Source organism: Diabrotica virgifera, chromosome 10, assembly GCF_917563875.1.
Source record: "Diabrotica virgifera virgifera chromosome 10, PGI_DIABVI_V3a".
Classification (NCBI taxonomy): Eukaryota; Metazoa; Arthropoda; class Insecta; order Coleoptera; family Chrysomelidae; genus Diabrotica; species Diabrotica virgifera.
This window is the reverse complement of record NC_065452.1, coordinates 111,227,859-111,251,387: the sequence shown is the minus strand read 5'-3', so window position 1 is coordinate 111,251,387 and position 23,529 is coordinate 111,227,859. Positions and strand designations below refer to the sequence as shown.

The following is a 23,529-nucleotide window of genomic DNA, read 5'->3' as shown; positions in this document are numbered from 1 at the left end:
CGAAGTTTATCGGCACTAAATTGATGCAAACAGATTACTCGGGGTTTTCTGGGGTTGCTTAACAAGATTACGCTCAGAACCGACCCCCGGTACACTTGGTGCCCACAAAACTTCCAAACTCCTGAAGATAATATGCCTTAGCAGTGACCTTTGGCACTAGGTGATCCGGGGGTCGTTTCTGATGGAGTATTCGTTTTCAACGAACCCACATACCGCATAGTAATCTATTTGAATGCATTCAAGGGCGAAAACCTTTGAAAGTCCAGAAGATGACGTGCTTTAGCAATGACCGTGGGCACCAGGTGCTCCGGGAGTCAGTTCTGATGGCGTATTCATGTTCAGTTACCCCAAAAACCCCTCATGTAAATCTGTTTGCATAAATTTGGTGCCGAAATCTTTTGAAACTCCAGAAGATGACGTGACCCTAGACACCAGGTGCTCCGGGTGTCGGTTCTGTTGGCGTATTTGTCTTCAGCAGCCCCAAAAACTGCCCGAGTAATCTATTTGCATCAATTTAATGCCGAAAACCCCCGAAACTTCAGAAAATGAGCCTTAACAGTGACACTGGGCACCAGGTGTTCCGGTAGTCGATTCTGATGGCGTATTCGTATTCAGCGACTCCAAAAACCTCCAGGTAATCTGTTTGCATCAATTTAGTTCCGATAATCCTTGAGCCTCCAGAAGACGAGCCTTAGCAGTGACCCTGGGTACCAGTTGCTCCGGAGGTCGGTTCTGATGGCGTAGTGGTATTCAGCGACCCCAAAAATCCCCGAGTAACAAAATCTGGCCCTTAATAGGCTTATTTTGACATGTTTATGCACTTTTGGATGCATTTTATCCAAGACTAAGGCGCTTTGCATGTGATCAGCAACCCCCGAAACTCCAGAAGATGAGCCTTAACAGTGACACTGGGCACCAGGTGCTCCAGTAGTCGATTCTGATGGCGTATTTGTGTTCAGCGACTTCAAAAACCTCCAGGTAATTTGTTTGCATCAGTTTAGTGCCGATAACCCTTAGCCTTCAGACGACGAGCCTTAGCAGTGACCCTGGGTACCAGTTGCTCCGGAGGTCGGTTCTGATGGCGTAGTGGTATCCCCGAGTAACAAAATATGGCCCTTAATAGGCTTTTTTGACATGTTTATGCACTTTTGGATGCATTTTATCCAAGATTAAGGCGCTTTGTATGTGATCAACAATAATACTGGCATGCTTATCTCTAATCACTATAACTAGAATACTCTTCCTCCTAGCCCTAAGTCCTAGCGCAGAGCACGAAATTATTCTCTTTTAATGTTCTATCAGAGATCGCCAATTATTAATGAGCACAGTAGAGATGATAAGACTCCTATTTGAGAAAAACCTATTACTATGATTATAGTAGATAGATAATTATACTCTTCAGAGTTAGCATGTATTGACTCCGTTTGATTTATAGAAGGCCTTTTCAGTTGCATGCACAATGCCTCATCTATGTCTATGAATCCACAGCACGCCAATTGTTTTGACGAGATAGCCCTAATGAAAAAACTATCACTTATAATTATTACATAAGAGCTATAAAATTACCGATTTGTATCCCGAGTGACACTCTGGCAGTTGTAATTTCCGGAGCCGAAGGGGAGGGAAACTATGTCAAATTGTCACGGGGAAAATATCTTCTTCTTGTGGTGCTTTCTCCTTTAGTGGAGGTTAGCGACTACACTGGCAAATCTGTCTCTGTCCAATGCGGCTCTAAACAAAGATGTTGAATCAAGGTCGGTCCAGTCTCTGATATTTCTAAGCCATGAAATCTGGAGCCTACCGGGACCTCGTTTGCCTTCAATCTTACCCTGGATGATCAGTTGCACGAGGCGGTACTTTTCGTTTCTCATTATGTATCCCAGGTAGCTAACTTTTCTGACTTTAATGATTTTTAGCAGTTCCCTATCTGTACCTATTCTCCTCAGAACATCTTGGTTGGTGGTGTGGGTTGTCCAAGGTATTTTCAAGATTCTTCTATAAAGTCAGAGTTCAAAGGCTTCTAACTTGTTCATCAGTGTTGTGTTGAGTGTCCAGGCCTCCGTTCCATACAAAAGTATTGACCACACATAGTAATGCAGAAAACGACATCTAAGGCTGATACTAATGCTACTGTTACAAAAAAAGCTTTTCATTTTGATAAACCCCTGTCCGGCTATCTCTATTCTCGCCCTTACTTCTTGTTTATAATCAAGTTGATTGTTGAACCAGCAATCAAGATATTTGTATTGGCTTACGTATTCAAGCTGTTGGTGTTTCACATATATTGGAAGAGGTACATTTTTGTTCCTTGATATTTTCATATCTTTGGTTTTCGCAGTCTTCATCCCCATTTTTTCACAACTCTCAGTAACCCTATCCAACAGTATCTGTAGACTATGGTCCGAATCAGTCATAATACCGTGTCATCTGCATAGCGGATGTTATTTACTCTTTGACCGTTTATCCTGATTCCTTCTAAAGAGTGCGATAAAGCGTTCGTAAATATTACCTCAGAGTAAACGTTAAACAGTATGGGTGATAGCACACAACCCTGTCTAACACCTCGTTGTATTTCAATTGGCCTTGACGTGTTACCATTGGTCTTTATGATTGCTGTCTGATTCCAATAAATAGCCTCTATAATTTTAGAATCTCTTTTGTCGACTCCGATGTCGTTCAATTTTCTATTAAGGTCTTGTGCTTCAACCTATCGAACGCTTTCTCAAAATCTATAAAACAGACAAAAAGGTCTGCTTGCTGATCTTTGCATCTTTGTGCCAGAGTTTGAAGACAGAATATTGCTTCTCGTGTCCCCATACCTTTTCTGAAGCCAAATTGTTCTTGACCGGTGACCTCGTCACATTTTTTATATATATTCTGATCTGTATGATTCGCAAGAAAAGCTTCAGAATGTTATTTAATTTAATAGACTTATAAGGCGGAAGTCCTGGCATATTTTGGCGTTCTTCTTTTTAGGCAGTGGTATGAAGACGGATTCAAGCCATGTTCTAGGGATTGCCCCTTTATTGTAAACATTATTAAATAGTCCAAGAAGGAGGTCTAAGTTTTCCTCGTTGATTAACTTCAATAGCTCAGCTGGTATTTCATCTTTTCCTACAGATTTGTTGTTTTTTAGTTGACGTAGAGCATATTCCAGTTCGGACTTCAGTATTGGAGGACCTTCGTCGTTTTCTTTATTTAATGTAGGAGGTTCTCTGATGTCATAGAAGAGTTTATATAGTCTTCCCACATGTTTATTTGTTCTTCAGGGCTTGAAATCAGTTTGCCTTCTGCGTTGATTAAATTATTTGGTCCTTGTGAGCATGTCGTGCCTGTGAATTCCTTGAGTTTCTTATGAAGATGGAAGTCATCATGTTTTCTATATAAGTTTTCGATCTCTTCACATTGTTCTGTTATCCATTTTTCTTCTGCAATTTTTATTTTTTGTTTAATGGTTCTATTTATTGCTTTGTACATTGCATTGTGCTGTTTGCATTTTCTTCTGGGACAATATACAAATCGGTAATTTTAAGAGGTCGAGTGTAATTCGGTAAGATAATTTCATGAATAAAACTGTTCAAAACAAAAATTTTATTTTGGTTCCAAATTGATTGGTATTACTTCTTTAATCGTCTTAATGATATATTCGTCTCAATATTTGCTAAACCTGCTCATGGTGTTCACTTTGACAAGTTGTAAAACATTACAACGAAGGACATCTGATATATTTTTTTATTACATTTACGAAAATTACTTCAATAATAGTTTACGGTATCTATCCAGTTATAAGTGCTCCATTTTCTACAGAATAAGGTCATGTGTTTTAAATTTTAGTGCATATCGAGGGTTCAATGACAGTACCTCGTAAGTGACATTTTTATTAAAATCGGTTTTGTGTTTAATCTAGTTTAGGACATACAGATCCATCTATTGGCAGTTATAAAAACCAAATATTTCAGGCCTTAGGTAGAAAACTGGAAGGGAACGTTAACTCGTAAATGCGCCGTAAAAATATTTTAAAACCAGAACCTCGTATGGTGCAGTTTGTACAGTACGTCAGTGGGCATGTTTGAGTGTTTTGTTTTGATCGCCCTTATTTGAAGTTTAAAGGTAAAATGGAGATTTTATTATAATCAACTGTATTTATTCTGTTAAATACAACATAATTTGGCTATCTAAAGGAGTGTTTGTGTGTCAGCGAAATACATTTCATGATAAAAATAGAACCGAAAGAAAGATGAAAACAAGATGCAAGTGCAAACATAATAATAAATCTACACCAAAATTTTTTCTTATGTCGGAGGAAGACCATAACAAGTTATTTAAAATGTTTTGGGAGAAAATGTCTTGGGATCAGCGCAAAATTTTTGTGTCCAACACCGTTGCTGTAACCAAAAAACAAGGCCAAAAAACTTAGACCATGAGTCTCGCCGTAATGTAACATTTCAGTATAGCCTGAAAGTTAATAATGAAAATATTCCTGTATGTAAATCTATGTACTTTGGAACGTTAGCTTTAGGAGAGTGGTCTGTAAGATCTTGGGTGATGGAAAACCAAAATGGAATGAATGAATCATTTCAAAACAAAGTTAGTACGCGGAAGCCACGAGTAAATATATTTAAAGAAGATCAAGCATTTTTAAGTAGTTTTCTGGACAATCTCAACAAACTGCCATCCCATTACTGTCGCAAAGACATCGATAGACTTTATCTGGAGCAAGTGTTTCAGTCTGTTTCAGATTTGTATAGGGCTTACTGCAAATGTTGTACAGAAAATGGAAAGACACCATTAACTCACACTTGTTTAAGAACTATGGACACAATGAAGTTGTCTATTTTTCATCCACGCCAAGACCAGTGTGACAGTTGTTTTAAATTTAAAAATGGAAATTTATCTGAAAAAGAATATAATGACCACATAATTAGAAAAGATCGAGCTAGAAGTAAGAAAGAACGTGACAAAAAGGAGGCTATTGAAGGAAAACTTTTTGTTATTACGATGGATGTTCAGTCATTGAAACTATCTCCTCAATTACCGTCCAGTGCACTCTACTATAAAACTAAACTTTGCTGCCATAATTATACTATCTATAATTTGGCTAGTAGCCAAGCTAGTTGCTATTGGTACAACGAGACAGAGGCAGATGGTCAGGCTTCCACCTACGCATCTTTTCTGAAACATTATTTGGAAGAACATTTTCTGAACTCATCACACAAACTTCCCATAACTATCTATTCTGATGGGTGTACTGCCCAAAACCGGAACAGTGTAATGTCTAATACTTTGCTTTTATTATCTGAAAAATACAATGTCATTATTGACCAAAAATTTTTAAAAAAAGGTCACACGCAAATGGAGTGTGATTCAGTGCACAGCTCTATTGAGACAGTCCTAAAAAATAGGGAAATTTATCTTCCTAGTGATTATTTCAGGTTAACAAAGGAAGCTTGGCATAAAAATCTATTTACAGTAGTAAATTTTTATTACACTTTTTCCAAAATTTTGGCGACAAAAATCTTATGAAATACAACTCTATTAGACCTAGTAAATTAGTTAGTGGTAATACAGTTACAGATATTCGTGTTTTAAAATATACTAATGGAAAACTGTTGTTTAAAATCAAATTTGAAGATTCCTTTGAAGAAATCCCAACTAGACCAAAAAAATGTTGGTTTTTCTATTATTAAATTACCCCCATTGTTTTAAAATAGACCAGCAATTTCAAAAACAAGGTATGACCACCTACTAATAATCAAATCAGTTATTCCTAAAGACTGTTGTTCTTTTATGATTTGTTGCCGTATAAGTCTTAATCTTAATTAATGTTCATAATATTAGTACTAGTGCATGATTTGTTCCTCATTGCCATAATTTTAGGATTTTGTTACCTTGTTTTTTAGGTTTTAACAAAAGAATAAACTAATATTAATTTGCTTTTTTACCTTTTCTGTTTTATGTAGTTTTTATTTAGGTAAGTATGTATTTATCTATTTATTATTAAATAAATACAAATTAAAGAAATGAACATTACCTCGTATGCGACAGACAAAAACAGACATTACTTCGTAAGTGACTTATTTTTTTTAAATTTTGCTTCACACTTTTTTTATTTTACTTACAAAATCAGGAAGTTTAAAATACAATAAATTTAAAAGATTTCAAAAATAACTACATTTTATCAACTCTTAAACAGTTTTTGTTCCTCTTGTAAAATTAGCTATTTGTTACTTACGAGGTACTGTCTTTGAACCCTCGATATGATGTTTATTTTAAGTTAGGTTAAAAGTATATTACCATTGACAATTCTTAATCTACATTTTGAGAAGTATGTACAGATCAACGTCAAACATGAAATAGTATCCATATTGTACAATTTGGTGAGAGTGGCCCATACTTACAATGTTGAGTGTAATACTTAGGAGAGTTTGCGAGAAATATTTGATTGTGTTTGCTATGTCAACCCCAGATGGAGCGGGCATGACCCCTTGCATGAGCCGCAGTTGGTAGTCATAAAGGCTGCGAATTTTGGCTGTAACTGAATGTTATAAAAAATTATCATTGGGAACATATTGACACCGACCTAGATCCAACTACTACAAGTATTCTTTATCAATAAAGTAAGACGTTTAACACGTAGACTGCTATAATATGTAAACAATCGGTCCCTCAGGCCATGAGGCTCACGCGGCTATACTAACGAGACCACTACGGTGTGCCACACGGCTGTACTAACGAGACAACTACGATGTGTCACAACAGTTGTGTCTAATGGCAGCCAACGTGTTAATATGGTGGATTGCATTTAAATGTTCATAAATAATAATTTTACGATTATTTTTTATACATAGTGCAGTCACTGAAGGTTTTCACCCCCGATTTCGTCGAATCTGCATCGATTTTCATGAAACTTGAAGAGTAGTTGGAGGATACCTCAAGAAACAAAAGTGACATGGTGCCAACTTGCACTTTTACCCTGGGGTTGCACCCTCTTCTCGAGGGTGAAAATTATTTTATTAAAAATAACTCCATAAATCGATAAAGGGAAAAATTCTAAGCAAAATCTGTTATTTAATGTTTTAAAATAAATCAATACTTTTTGAGTTATTAAAGATCAAATATTTTAACTTTGATCAAAACTGTAAGATTTTACAAAAAAGTGACCATGACATTTCCTTATTTGAAAAACTTTTAAATATCAATTCAAAGTGAGTTATAGGCAATTGAATGCATTTTTTTCGGCGAGTACTCAAATCTAAGTATTCAAGTTTAAATAACTATTAAGTAAGTATATTTTATAAAATATACTTACTAAACACTTTTATCAAAGTACTCAGGAATACATATCAAATGAGCTACAAAAGAAGTTAATAGCATCAAAATTAAGTAAGTTATGATGAAAATAAGAGTACCGTTCGAATCTTTTAGGAAAAAGTGAAAAATAAAACGTATGCCATTTCCACAAAAATTAAAAGTAATCTCTAAAAGCCTTTCTTTATTTTAGCAAAAGTAATGACTTCAAACAGTTTGACCGGTTTAAAATGCATATTTTTGAAAAAAATGTATTGCATATTTTTGAAAAAAAAATATAAGTATGTAATTTAAAAAAATCAGAATTTTTCAAAATTTCGTAAATTTCATTTTATTTTGATAATGACTTCAAAAAAATATGAAAAAAAATTTTAAGAAACGTTTTTTTTAGTTACTACGTTACTAGTGACTAAAATTAAAGATATTATAAAAAAATCAACTAAAAAACAAAAAAATAAAAAAAAATTCAAACTCGAAGGATTGTTCGAAAAAAGCTGTTAGATAGATTAAATATCCAAAAATCTCACACATTCGTTAAAAAATTGAAAAAATCTAACAGATTCGTTAAAGAAAAGCGTGGGGCTCGAAAAGTAAAAAAGTATTTATCCTCAAACCGTTTATTCGATAAAGACGCGCCCCACACTTTTCTTTAACGAATGTGTTAGATTTTTTCAATTTTTTAACGAATCTGTGAGATTTTTGGATATTTAATCTGTCTTACAGTTTTTTTCGAATAATCCTTAGAGTTTGAATTTTTTTATTTTTTTTTTGCTTTTTAGTTGATTTTTTTATATTTTTAATTTTAGTCACTCGTAACTAAAGCAAAGCGTTTCTTAAAAAATTTTCTTTCATATTTTTTTATTTTTTACTTTTTAGTCTTACATTTTTCAAACATTAGAATATATCGTCATGTTTAACCTTTAACTACCCGCGCATCAAGTTATAACATAACTACACGCGTGGCGTACTTTTTACGCCACAAGAAAATACACTTAAAAACAGCGGATTTGTTTAATTTTTTTTGAAAAAATACACTTAGTTGTTTGTTATAAACCTTATTCGGCATCAGTGAATACTTGGAGTTCCTTTTCAGTAAGCCAATTGGGATTTATAACTGGAATCATGGAATAACTGGATTCCATGATAAATAAAATTACTAATAAAAAATTTTTTTAAATGTGATTTTTTACAGGAGAGAAAGTATTGTTTACAAAGAAAAATATATTTTTTGCCATAATGACTAAAAAACAATTAAAATATGTACTTATATTACGACTTATAGTAATATAATCCTGGGGTATATTGTCCACCACCGGAAACAACAAATAATAAAATGTAAATTACGATCTTTCCAGAACGCCGATTATAACGAAACTAAAACCAAATTGTAAAGCACATTCCAGTGATAGGTTAGAAAAATAAGCAAGGTCAAAAATTAAATTTTTAAATATATTTCCAGTAGAATTCTTATATCTGGCGTACAAAGTACGCTAGCGCGTGTAGTTTAAGGTTAAAAAATGACGTATAAGATTATATAAGACACATTTTTGGATTTATTTCAACATTTGATACATACATTGTACATTTTCTGTAATTTCTTCATACATTTCTTAAATTAAAATCATTATTTACACCTATTACAGTTTTCGCAGTCTTTAAATTTCGATAAAAAATGTATTTCTTTTATTTTAGTAAAAGTTTAAAATTTCCAGTATTAGTTAAAAAATGTCAAAAGCCGTTATTTAGTTAATGCAAATTGTTGCAGGAAATATTTATGCATCAAATATTTAGTGCATACCTTCACACTGGACCCTTAATAATTGCACGATGTCACATGATAACATTCACCACAGCACATAGGTCACAGAAACACACTTGTATATAAATGACCGTTGAATATGTTGAACGGTTCGTAACAAACATTGAATTAATACGCCAAAACGAATTCTAATGTTAATTGCAGCACGAAACGTCTCTACCGGTGGTTTTTCTAAGACTACGATAAAAACACGAATTTTTCGAATTCGAGTTTTGGTTGAAGTTTTGTTTCGTATCTTATTGAAATTTAACTCGAATAAGCGCAGATGTTTATATAAACAAATATATGAAACCAAAATTTGAAACTTTATTGTTTATTTATGAAGCATAACGTAAACAATTAACGTAAAAAGTGAAATTATGTATAGTTCATAACATTAGCTACAATCCATAAAAGTTTCAAGTTTCTACATTGTAAAAAACAAGAGAATTTAAGCATTTTCCATTAAAATCGTTTTTTTATTTAAACAATTAATAAACATAAAAAAAATTTATTGACTATTCGTGTATTGTTCCCGCCAATGCATATGTCTGCAAATTTTCATTCATTTGCATTGAAGAAAAGGCAGTCAAATTAACGTCTAAAAATTTGACGCAAACTATTGAACTAAAGAAAAGCGTTTAAAAATGCTCGATATACGTAGAAAATGATATAAAACGAAGTTTTTTTTTCAACAAATATTTTACTTTATTTTTTATTTTTGTAGTCTAAATTCCTAGTCTAAATTTTACTGCGAGAACAATGTAACCGGGACCCTTTAACCTTTTATCTTTATAAAATAAGGGATTTAAAAGATTAAATTTTACAAGATTTTATAGCCCTTTAAACTACCTTTCAAATAATTTTTAGATAAACCAGATACCATAAAAACTAACAGAGTTATTCTAAAAAAAAAGAATAAAATTTTTTGGGATAAATTTTGGAGCATAAATTTGAGAACATTGTTTAAGCATAGAGGTGGCTTTACCTATTGTGCAGGGTGTGCGGTGCACACGGGCGCCGGCATGTTGGGGGCGCCGAGCGCCAAAGAGCGGGTTCTTTACTTTGTTTCAACATAAAATAGGCTTTAAAACGATTAATGAAAAATTACATTGGCAATTAGGCGCGATTTATAGATTGCCTCCCACCCATCTGTCCGTCCAACGCTCCAATGGACGGGCGGCAATCTTTTGATTCGTTTGAAGACATATCGACAATGATTTCGAAATAGGTTGTGGAACCTATAAAGGTCAAATTGCTTTTGCGTAATTTTGCGAAATAAGCGTTGACGGAATGGATTATGTAGTATATTTAGATTAACATGTAAACATAAAGTAAAGCGGCTTTTCTTTTGATTAAAATTATTTAAAAGGATGAAGATTTTCTTTTATTACTACCACAATTATCGCGACTTTCAGCGGAGTCAGAGCTTCTTAAAAATTATCCATATTAACAATTTGTTGTTGGTTTTTTAATAATACTGAAAATACGTAGTTCATCGTAGATTAGATTCGGGTAGGTTGTTCTGACGCTGTGAATACCTATTGGCTCCCGACATCATTTATATTGCACTATTTGCATCTGGATATTATTTGTGTACATTATAAGCGTACATAACACCCTCTGTACCCTATGTACTAGTACTAGGTAGGTACCTATTCGACTATTCCATTTTGACTGCGCGTCTACCAAATGGTCCTCGGACCCACATATAAAATTATTATTTATGACCACACCGTCGAAACTTTTTGTACTTGTTATTTGGGTGGAGTCGGACAAATTTGGAGCTTGGCGCATTATGGTAGTGGCGCGTTTGTCTGTCAAGCTGTCACGAAGTTGTCAATTTTATGCAATAAAAAAATTTATAACCACATTGGTCATTTTATTTTAATCAATGGTTTTTATCATATAAACAGCGAAAACAATTTTGTCGGATAAAAATATTGGGCCATATGACGCGTCGGACATGCTCAATATGTCAAATTTATTAAAATAATAAATTTATTACCACATAGCTAATTTTAACAGAATCTACCATAAAACATTTTTAGAATAATGTGGTAACCTTGTCGGACAATTTTCACGGGGCTTATGCGCAGTCGGATACACCGAAGGTGTCAATTTCCTGGATATGTTTTATTAACAACCATTGTTCCTACAAAAATAGGAGGTTATAAGTAATTATATTCTAAATAAAAAAATATAAGTGTCCGACAAAAATATTGGGTCAAGTCGGACAAAAAATTTAATTTTTATTAGTAAACCATACTTTTAAACTACGCTGGGTTCGTGCATCCTTATACCATTTTCCGACAAAAGTAGTAGCTTACAAGTAATTATATTCTTATACAAAAAATGTCATTGTCTGACAAAAATGTTGGGGCGAACGAACAGAAAACTTAAGTATTTTAGGTTATCGACGCCCTTAAGAGGAGGCATTGTGAAACAATTTTTAAAACAGTTTCTTTCGGTTACTTTTGAATCGATTTAGCTGAAAATTGGTACACATACTAAGTACAACATTTAAAAGAGCGTGACGTAGAGTTGTACCCAAAATTTTCCAAAAAATTTTGCGACAAGAGGGAAAATTTTGGAAAAAATTTGATCTGAAAATTTGTGTACATACTCCTTGAACAATGACGAAGATCGTTCTGTAGTTTCTTTTCTCGAATTTTCAAAAAAAAAACAAAAAATTTCTGACAAGACGGAAAATTTCGGAAAATTTTTTGAAAATTTTGGACTTATCATTTTTTCCTACAAGTGATCCAATATGCATTACACATGTAAAAAACAGGACAAAATAAAAATGACATCTGTGGTACTAAATAAAGAATTCCAGCATATGTGTCCGACGCGTCATATGGCGCAATATTTTAATCCGACAAAATTGTTTTCGCAGTTTATATGATAAAAACCATTGATTCAAATAAAATGACCAATGTGGTTATACATTTTTTCTTGCATAAAATTGATAACTTGGTGACAGCTTGACAGACAAAGGCCCCACTGCCATAATGCGCCAAGCTCCAAATTTGTCCGACTCCACCCAAATAACAAGTACAAAAAGTTTCGACGGTGTGGTCATTATTAATAATTTTATACGTGGGCCCAAGGACTAAAAGGGCGCCAGGGCATCAACTGCACACGGGCGCTACATGGGCTAGAGCCGCCTCTGATTTAAGCATAAATTTTGATGCTGTCATTTTCTTCTGGAGTTCATTTGATAGGTATTTCTGAGTACTTTGATAAGTGTTTATTAACTATATGTTATAAAATGCATCGTTTTCCCGTTATTTAAACCTGAATACACTTAGATTTGAGTACTCACCGAAAAAAAAAATATACATTCAATTGCTTATAACTCACTTTGAATTAATACTAAAAGGATTTTTAAGTAAGATAGATAGATAGATAGATAGATACATTTATTTCCTTTTAAAATTTTACAATTTTATGGAAAGGGTGAGAACAAATATTTCGTTCCTTTTTCTCATCCCAAGAAACACACAATATGTTTATTTTAGGGATAAACAAAAGAAAGAAATAAATAAAAAAAAAAAAAAAAAAACAACGAGTTATATAAGAATTAATTAAAGATACAAAGTATAATTTACGTATTTAACTATTCATTTATGATGAAAGACCTAAGTTTTAGAACATTCCAGATATAGCTAGCTATTATTTTAGCTGAATATACTGTAATGTTATTTAAGGTATGAGTTACAGTATCAATATCGGCTATATAATTAATGGATGATTGTTTCATACAAGAATATATTGGACAATCAAAAAGTATATGTTCAATTGTTTCTAACTCCTTATTGTTACAAATAGTACTGATTTCATTAGGATTAATTTTATATGTAGAATCCTTATAAGTGAACGTTAAGCAGAATGAATTACATAATCGAAGCTGTGCAATAGTTCTTGTAATCTGGATGGGCATTTTTAGGCATAAGTATTTTTGACTTAATTCGGAAAGAGCTAGGTGTTTATATAAGGGGAGAAAATTGGATTGCTGACAAAGAGAAATATCTAATTCTGAGAGCTTATTTTTAAATTTGATTAACAAGGCTTTTCTATTCAGTTGTAGGGAATGAAGGGAGAGATTATTCCAAATAGGTTCAGCATCAATAAAAGTAAAAAGTGATTTTACCTGCGCTGCCCAGTTATACCTGCTATCGGTCTCCATCAGTTGTAGTTGACGAAAAAAGCACATTTTGGGGTAACGGGAATCGTCCATCATATAAATTTTCTTTAACCAGTTTAGTGTCCACTTGAATATATTATACAAGAGTTTGACTCTGCCGCATTCTACTCTGACTATGTAACCGGGTGTGGATATGGGAAGCATAAGAATTCGTTTTAGGAATTGTACTTGAACTTGTTCGAGAACATCTACATAACGGAGTGCCCATACAGAAATACAATTGGAGATTGTACTTGTTACTAATGCATCAAAAAGTTGTAGCCTCGTTTGCATGCAGTCAATTTTAAGTTTAGCTAGAACAGGTATAAGTGCTCCAGTTGCTTGTTTAGCTTTCGCATTACTCACATCTGCCATTTCACGGAATAGAGACGAAGAGGCAAAAGTCACTCCAAGGTAATTATAGGTGTTAGTTAATAGAATGGGATATTGATTGAAAGTGAATTTAATATTATTTTTTAAGTTATAAGGACCCCTAGAGAAACACATAATTTTAGTTTTAGCAGTATTGACAGTAAGTTTGTTTTGTTTGCAGTAATCCTCCAACATTTTTAATTTTTTTGATATATCGATCTCCGAGTGACCTAATATTACCAAATCGTCAGCGTATAAAAGCATAAGAATTTCATTTACGTTATTAACATTGATGCCTTCTGCTCCGCGGCTTTTAAAAAAATCTTCGATGTCTGCAAGAAATAACGCAAATAACAAGGGACTGAGGACTTCTCCCTGTAACACGCCCTCACAAATGTTAAACGATTTAGTATATTGCTCGTCAGCATTAACCCTAAAGGTAGCATTAGAATAGAAAGATTTAAGTAGAAGTACAATTTTAGAGCTAATACCCAAAGCAAAAAGTTTAGACCAGAGCAACGCGTGGTTAATGCAATCAAAAGCCCGCTTAAAGTCAACAAACAATACAAATAGCTTGCGCTTTTTAAATCGGAGACGAAATTGAATGATGGATGTAAAAGTATAGACATTATCGTAACAACCACGTTCTTTACGAAAACCAGATTGGGATTCGGGAAGTATATTAAACGATTCTACCCAATTGACTAAACGGTTCAAAACAATTTGCATGAATACTTTAGTAATGCAGTTCACTAAAGCAATTCCCCTGTAATTGGAAGGATCGTTAGAGGGACCTTTTTTGTGGAGCATTTTTAGAGTAATTTTCGACCAACTATTAGGAAAAGTGGAAGTGTTGAAGATAGTATTGAAAAATGAGTTAAGGTATAAGATCCAGTTATTGGGTAAGTATTTGTAAAACTCATAGGGAATATTATCAGATCCTGGAGCTTTGTTGTTTTGACAGGAATTTAAAGCTAAGTAAATTTCATTGGTGGTAATAGGATTATCAAAATACGGATTCCTCGCATCGAAATAGAGGGTTGTGTCCACTATCCCGGCTCCCATAATTTCAGAGTAGAATGTTTCCCATGTTGCAGCAGGTAAAGATATGTAACTATTTGAAACATTTCGAGCTCTTTTAATATGAAACCAAAAAGTTTTTGAATCAGTAGAGTTGGAAATATTACCAATAATATTTTGTTGAAATTCAGTTTTTTTTACTTTTAATAATTTTTTATACTCTGCTTTAATAATTAAGTATTCGTTTTTAGTTTGATTTGAGAAATTGTTTTGTTGACAAATTTTGAGTTTACTTTTAACTGATTTCTTTAGATCTCTACATTGACAATCATACCACGGTTTGTGTTTATTAGGTCTGTTAGGAGTGATTATACTTTTTGACAGCCCAAGATTATCAGCTGTTTTATAAATATTATCCAACAGGTTTTTGTTTGCCATTTCGACATCATGAATTATGTGCACTCCCGCCGAATTTTGCATGTTTAGTTTATAAGACAAAACTAAAGATTCGTTTAACTTAAAAATAGTTTTATTTTTTATTATAGTTTCTTTCATAGGTGAAAGATACGTTTGAGTTATAAAGCATGAAACAGGAAAGTGGTCTGATAAAGTACACGTTGTATTTACGTAAACATCATTAACAAAGTGCAAATGTGAGTTATTTACCCAGACTAAATCTATTGTACTCTTGCCCATAGGGCCGACGAAAGTAAATTTTGCAGGCCGATCAGAAATACACCTACCATTTAACAGACAGAACCCGTTAAAATTCATGAAATCAAGAAGGCATCTACCTTTTGCATTAATTACAGTATCTAAACTTTGTCTCTCGTCAAAAAAATTTGTGTTTTCAAATATTTCAGGAGGGGATACGTCATTGTCTGAAACACGGGAGTTAAAGTCTCCTCCAATAATTATAGGTGTATCATTAAATTTCTCTAAAATATTAGATAACACCTCCTGAAATAGTGACAATAAATATTCAATACTTAGACTAGGTTTAAAATAAACGTTACAGACTACAAATTTATAATTATTGCTAGATATTAAACAAAAGATCCACCAAGGTGATTTATCAATACAAACAGAAGAAAGGTTGGGATTACAAAAAATTGATAGACCACCGCTAGCCCTACCCAAGGATTTTTCTTTTATGGCAACTGAACTGGCACATGAGTAAGTAGATAAATAATTTGAAAATTTTATATTTTCGGTAATAACCCATGTTTCCGATAAACAAAGAATGGGTATATCATTGAAATCACTTAAAAAGTCATTAACACTATTAATTCCTTGTGAGTTCCAAAAAACAATGTGTACTGATTGCTATTCAGATTTCGAGGAGGCAGGTTTTACAACTTTTAGGCCAGACTCTCGATTAGGTGAAGACTCTTCCTCGCGAACTCTTTTGTTGGATAGTATTTGAACGATTTGCGGAACTCCATAAACATATTTAATAGTGAGATTTGTTTCAGTTTTTAATCGTAACTCTAGTTCTGCACGTAAATCATTTAGATGTTGACGCTGTTTAGGTGTCATATCAGAGATTATCTTAACTGAAGGATATAAATTACGAGAAATATTCTTCTTGTTTCTCAAAACGTCCAATGCAGCCTTAGGAGTCCCAAAAACAACACGATAAAGACGAGGTTTGTTATTATTAGTATTTTTTCCAACACGATAGCCGGACTGGATACAATTCGCAGAATTCGGAGATAAGTGCGTAATTACTTCTTTAATTATGCGAGCGTCATCTTCGGGTGATCTTTCAGGAATTCCTAGGAGTAGGACGTTCTTTTCCCGCTTCAAACGCTGAGTAGTTTCGTAATATATATCATCTTGTGACGGAGTTGTAGAGTTCACTAGTTTTTCCAAGGAACTAACTTTTTCACGAAGAAGATTATTTTCATCACGAAGAGCGGATACATCCTTCATGCAGTTTTCAAGCATTTGTGATTGTGTAGAAAACTTGTTATTTAATTCTGTCACAGAATTTGTGAGAATGGATAATTTGTCCATAAGTAAATCAAACTGATGGTTGCTGAGTAGCGAGGCTGAAGACATAGATGGCTCATTCTGAAGAGTAATGTTATTCGGAGAGGCTCTACAGGTATTACAATGCCAGTTCTCAAATGATACGGATGTTTCATTGCAACCATTTAATTCTGATCGAGCACATCTTTTATGGCATAATTTGTTGCAACTTAGACAAGAGACCTGGCTATCGATCTCCATTAACAAATTATTGCAATATAAGCACAGAGATTTTGAAGACATTCTTCTAATGAGGTGCAGGTTTATGTTTTTTTTGAAGTTGTTAATTAAACTAATGTATGTAGTAGATCCAAAAAAGACTTACTGTTTGATTAATTAAAAACAATCAATGGCACGAAACTATATATTTTAGAGAGCAATTGTAAACACGTCTGTACACCACGGACTTTCAGTTCTCACTCACTCACTCAAGTAAGGAATTTATTCGATTTTTATTAGCTTCAATTTTAGTAATGATGACATTTTTGTAAAAACTTTAGTTTTTGAGTATTTTATGAAAATCCGCTTTAAAACATACATTTTTTCATGAAAAATTAAAATCTTTGATTTTTAATAACTCAAAAGGTATTGACTTTATATCGCTCTATCGATTTATGAGATTATTTTTAACAAAATAATTTTTACCCCTGAAAAGGCCTGGCATCCATTTGTTTCTTGAAATATCCTCTAAGCATTCACCACTTTTCATCAAAATCGATGGGGCTTCACCGAAATTGGAGGTAATAGTTGATTTTTACTTTCGTACACTGCACTAACAATTAACAAGTTTAAAAACAAATTAAATATAAATGAAGTTTTATACTTGAATTTTGCTATCATTTTCTACCCCTGAACCCAAACCACTGCATTAATTATTCAGAACATTGAGCCAACGGTATTTTATCAAATATAACTCTGGATCAATGTTCCGAATAATCAGCATTGCCAATATTTCGTAATGCGGTGTTTCGTAAACCATTGTTTTTCTCTTCTTTTACGCCATTAAAGGTTTCCTAAAGATTAATAGACTTAACCGCTTTTGTATAAAACAATAATTTAATTTGCGTAGTGTTAAACGCCTTATTTTTTGATTACAGTACGAAACAAGTTTAATTTGTCTATAAGTATTATCACTTACCTACCATGCGCCATATACGTACCATGCTATTACCATTTAACAGTAGGACTAACGACCGATTTCATAATAAAGGAGATTTTTAATTTAAAGTTGCCTTTAACTATACATTTTCTTTTCATAATCAATTTAAATGACTCTTTTTATCGAAAACCTTCTTTAACCTAAAAGTGAGTCAATTTGAAAATCAAATTTATACAAGGTATGTCAGGTATTATTACAACCACAATTTTCGATATTGTGAAAAATAAAGGTATTTTTATTTACTCTTGATCGAAATTCATCTTTTTTGACATACCTCGTATAAAATTTGATATAAGATGGTTGTATTTTAGGTTTTAGTCCATGCAGAATTTTTTATGAAGAATAATTTTTTTTCGTAAAATTAATAATACAAGAGTTATAATTGAAATAACTGAAAATAATTTTGGTTATCCACAAAGAAAAATTTTCTTTTTTCAATTAGAAATATGTAATTACATTTTAAAATATAGCTCTCAATTCCAAACAACTTTTCATTATAACAATTTTCAATATTCTGAAAAATAGAGCTAGTTTACTCATGGGCGAAATTAATATTTTATGAATATCAAATTTTATGAATATTATACGAGGTATGTCAAAAAATATGAATTTCGCTAAAGAGTAAAGTAGCTTTATTTTTCTCAATAATGAAAATTGTTATTAAGAAAAGTTGTTTGGAATTAAGAACTATATTCTAATACGCAGTTATTTCCTTCTAATTGAAAAAAAATTTTTTTCTTAAATTATGGATACTTACCATAATTTTCAGTTATTTCAATTCTGATAACTCTTTTATTATTAATTTTACTCTTGAGCCTCTTGAGCCCCTTTCTTTATAAAATAATGTGTATGGTTTAAGACTTAATATACAACTATCTTATATGAGATTTTATCAATTTTATACGAGGTATATCAAAAAATACAAATTTCGGTCAACAGTAAATAAAATATCTTTATTTTTCACAATATCGAAAATTGTGATTATAAGAAGTTGTTTAGAATTAAACATTATATATTAGTATGTACATATTATTTAGAAATAATATATAATTATATCCTTCTAATTGAAATTTTGTGAACTATAAAGATACTTTACTCTTGATCGAAAATCATATTTTTTGACATACCTCGTATAAAAATGATAAAATTTGATATATATAACTCTTCATAATAACAAATTTCAATATTGTGCAAAAAAAAGCTGCTTTACTCTTGAGCGAAATTCATATTTTTTTACATACCTCGTATAATATTCATAAAATTTAATATCTCATGGTTAACTTCTGATGGAAGAATAACTTTTTTTCGTAAAATTAATAATAAAAAAGTTTTCCAATAAGACCAACTCAGTTGGTCGTTAACTTCTTACTTGAACACAAGTACCTTGTGCAAGGTACGAGCAAGGTGCAAGGCAAAGGTGTCAATTTCGAGCAAGGATGAAGTACATCCACATGTGAACTTTAAAATCTTAAGACATCGACTTAATGTCGACTTCTTTTTAATATATTATAATGTACCAATAATGTAATTTAGAGGTTTTTACACCTATTGAGGTGGCTAGTTACAATTACTTGTACACTGGACGTTTACACTTATGATGGTCAGCTTGACCGAAAACGTTTTGCACATTTTCCACTTGCTCGTGGATAAATTTTAAGAATTTTAATAAATTCATATACCTATATACAACGTTTAGAAGTGTTTACTTCATTCCACGTTGTATTAATTTTATAGTTCAAGAAAAAAGCTCTAAAATAATAACCGATTAGGCAACGCCGCATCAACGACTCTCATTTTTCTTATGCTGCGGCCACACCAACGTCTAATGCCGTTAATTATCGCATTATTTGACATTAAAGAGAGTTGTAGCCACGACTTAACGCGCTAATTTGTTATTGACATTATTAATGCCGTTAAACGTTAGGCGATAGATCGGGTGGCGGTTTCTTTCGACACTTCAATGAATTACTCCGTTACTTATCGCGTTGTTGTGACTACATTTGCACTGTTTCAACAAGTTCTAGCTTGCAGCGCAGCAGAGTAATTTGTTTCGTGAAATAGGTACATACTATTCTACGAAAATGGAGTGGAATAATGAGAAAATAATGGAATTTTTAACAGTGTTTGAAACAGAACCTTGTTTATGGGATCCCCGACAAAAATCACATAAAAATCGTGGTGTTCATGGTGACGCTGCATTTTTATCATCCACCATCTTCTTTTGAGTCTTGGGTTTTGCTTGATCCGTTTATAAAATAATAAATTCATAAAATAACAATTCGCACTCACAAAATATAACAGCGTAGCAGCTTCGACTTCCATCTTGAAATTATTGGATTAAAAAACGCGTTTTCTGCTGACTACGCGCTAAAATAAGTGTGGCCAGTCACTTTAAAGCGCAGTTTATTCCATCATTTTTGGTGTGTTAATTAATCCATCAGTTTACAACGTTAGACGCGTCTGGAGTCCTACAAACGCTCAGTTGTTGGCGCAATTTGTAGGTGAAAATTTTGAGTAATTGTCAAAAAACAAAAATTTTTAAAGTTCAATTTTTTAGTTTTTGGCTATACTGTCATTAAAAATAGATAGATAATGGAAACAACTCATTAATATATGGCTAACGTATTTGATAAACTGTTTTTAAACTCTTGAAAATACCATATTATACATTTATTTACGAAAAAAAGATTTTTTTAAGAAGATTATAAGATTATATTAAACTAAGAAGATTATAAGGATAGCGGAGGCCACATATTATTATTCCGCAAAAGTAATCAAGATGGCGGGCGATGAAGACGCACGTTCAGTTGATGGAGATAATTTTTCAATGTATTACAAATGTTGCATAAAGAAAGAGTGCAAAATAGTAGTGTGCAAATTGTGTTACAATGTGTTCCACCCAAGCTGCGCAAAAAGAGGTGGTTTAGAAGTTTGTGAGAAGAACCTGACAAAATGCTGTGAAAAAAACTGAACAGAACCTTAATGAAGTAGAAGCATCAGAAGACGACCAAAATCTATTAAAGGTAGAAAATAAGTTGCTAAAACGACTGATTACTGAGATGGAAGATAAAAATGGTATTCTAAAAGAAAATAATAGATTATTGTTGCAAAAAATCAACTTTTTAGAAAAAAATGTATCTGGAAAAAGCACTGATCAAAAAACTGTAAACAGTAATTATCAACAAAGTGAGAAAAAAGTGAAAGTGAACCCACTTTGATGTTAACACAGAACATGCTGCCTACACAAACAGTAGATAAAACATAAAGTCAGATCGTAGCAAGCAGTAGATCATTTGCACCAAAACAGTTGACAGCTGACAACGTCAACAACAAATCTAATAAAAATAAACCAAAAGAAGGAAAAACGTTTAATTTGGAGAATAATGGAGTAAATGAGGAAGTGCAAAATGATAATGAGTCATGTGAAAATAGTGGATTTGTAGAAATGGTAAACAGACGAAGGGAAAAATGGAAAACAAAAAGAAATATTGGTACTGTAGAGATAAGTCTAGATGAAAATAACAGAGGCTTCCTGGGAGAACAGAGTAAGGTATGGTTATACTTGTACAGAATTAGAAGAACTTCCACAGAAGATGATATTTATAAATTCCTAAAGGAGAAACGGGGTATGGAAGAAACTATCATCACAGTAAAAGAATTGCCTAGCCAGGAACATATGTTAAAGCGTTTTGTAGTATCTGCTCCTTTTAACCACAAGGACAAGATGTATCAACCTGACTTCTGGCCAGGTGGTGTAGGGGTAAAAAGATTTTACATGAACAGGTATAAAGATTTATTTGACAATAGAGGTGGAAATTTTTAAAGGTAAAAGCAAGCGAGTGTGATGAGGTCATAAAACCAAATGCTGTAGATGACCTTCCATTTAAAAAAGATGCTGCATCCAAGTGTCAAGAGCCTGATTGTGGTGCAAAACACAAGAATAAACTAAAGCTATTTCACATAAATATACATTCAATGAGGAATAAAACAAATGAATTTGAAATGTTCCTAGCTGACAAAAATTGTGACATTGTCTGTGTAACAGAGCATTGGCACACAAATGGAGAGATTGAAGCCTTACATATAACTGACTATAGATTGGCTGCAGCTAGTTGCCGAGACAGCATAGGGAGAGGTTCAGCTATTTTTCTTAAATCCATGTATGATTTTAAATTAATAAATGAAGTAAATGTCATGACTGTTGTAAAATGCGTGGAAATATGCTGTATTTTTTTAAAAGCATCTAAATTATATGTAATTTCAGTTTACAGGAAACCATCTGCTTCTTTGGATATTTTTCTGGAAATAATGGAGCAAGTATTGACTATAGTTCATGGTAAAGGTAATCTATTAGTTGTGGGAGACTTCAATGTGAATTTTCTGTCTGCGACTCGAGAATGTGTTGAAGTATGTAGCTTGTTTTCCTCTTTTGGACTATCCCAATTGGTCTTTGAACCTACAAGGGGGAATAATTGTCTGGACAATATATTTCTGAGTTTGGATCATCATGACTGTAATCTGGAGGTTGTTGAGACTGCACTCTCTGATCATTGTGGCCAGCTTCTTGATTTCCTTGTGCCTACTAGTGATAATGATCCAGCACTTGTTAGATCTGTTTTTAGACCAATTATACAAAAGGGTAAATGTTCTTTTTTCTCATATGTTGAAGGTTTAAAATGGGAGTTTCTAAAAGATTCTGACTTGCCTGCTGAAGCTAAATTCTTTGCATTTCATAATGAATTAAGTAAGGCTTTCTTACACTCTTTTCCTGAAAAATCCTATAAAAAACGTAGAGATCAAAGTCGACTAATAAACTGGTTCAACGATGATTTGAAGTCCATGAGGGAAACACTGTACTTACTAAAGGAGCAGTATGATGAGTTTCCTACATTGGCTCAGAAAACTCTATTAGCAAATCACAAAAAAGATTACAAATTAGCAATAAAATCTGCTAAACAAAGGGCCAATGATAACCTTATTTCAACTGCATCCAATCCAGTTAAGTGTATGTGGGATATTATCAATGAACACAGAAACAAGTCTAAAAGTAAGTTAGAAACAAAAATTACACCTAATGAATTTAATGACTTTTTCACTAATGTCACCTGTAACTTGCAAACCCAGATTCAACCCTCCTTTTTCAATCCCTTGGATTTTAATGTCACCATGTTTGGGGAAGAATTTTTCTTCCAAGATGTTTCTCTCGTTGAAACCAGAGACATTTTAACAAATATGGGAACAATAAAAGTAGAGACTACTTTGTATTCTCGGTTAACATAATAAAAGGAGTGAAACATCTCATTGCTGATCCATTAACAACACTTATAAATCACTGCTTTAGGAAAGCATCTTTCCTGATCTGCTCAAAAAAGTAGTGGTGGTACCGATCTATAAGAAGGGTGACAATGATGACCCATCCAATTATAGGCCAATATCACTCCTTCCTATAATATCAAAGGTATTTGAGAAATGTATGGCAGCAATGATTATTAAGTACTTTGAATTCAAAAATTTGTTCACAAATAGTCAGTTTGGTTTTAGGAGGGGTCTAAATACGACAAGAGCCATCATGGACTTAGTGATGAAGATTCAAGAGGCTTTTGAGCAGAGCTGCTATCTGTCGGCTACATTTTGTGACCTGAGCAAAGC

General features: G+C 32.9%; 1 protein-coding gene across 6 annotated transcripts in view; it reads right to left on the bottom strand.

The window, feature by feature from the left end:
• LOC114341580 (protein unc-79 homolog) overlaps positions 1 to 23,529 on the bottom strand; it is a 435,831-nt gene that overhangs the window by 365,851 nt on the left and 46,451 nt on the right. For all 6 annotated transcript variants that reach the window (XM_050663368.1, XM_050663363.1, XM_050663367.1 and 3 more), the window contains exon 2: positions 6,416 to 6,535. In XM_050663368.1, the coding sequence (XP_050519325.1) occupies positions 6,416 to 6,491 (76 nt within the window). In that variant the 5' untranslated portion in view covers positions 6,492 to 6,535. The remainder of the gene's footprint in view (positions 1 to 6,415; positions 6,536 to 23,529) is intronic.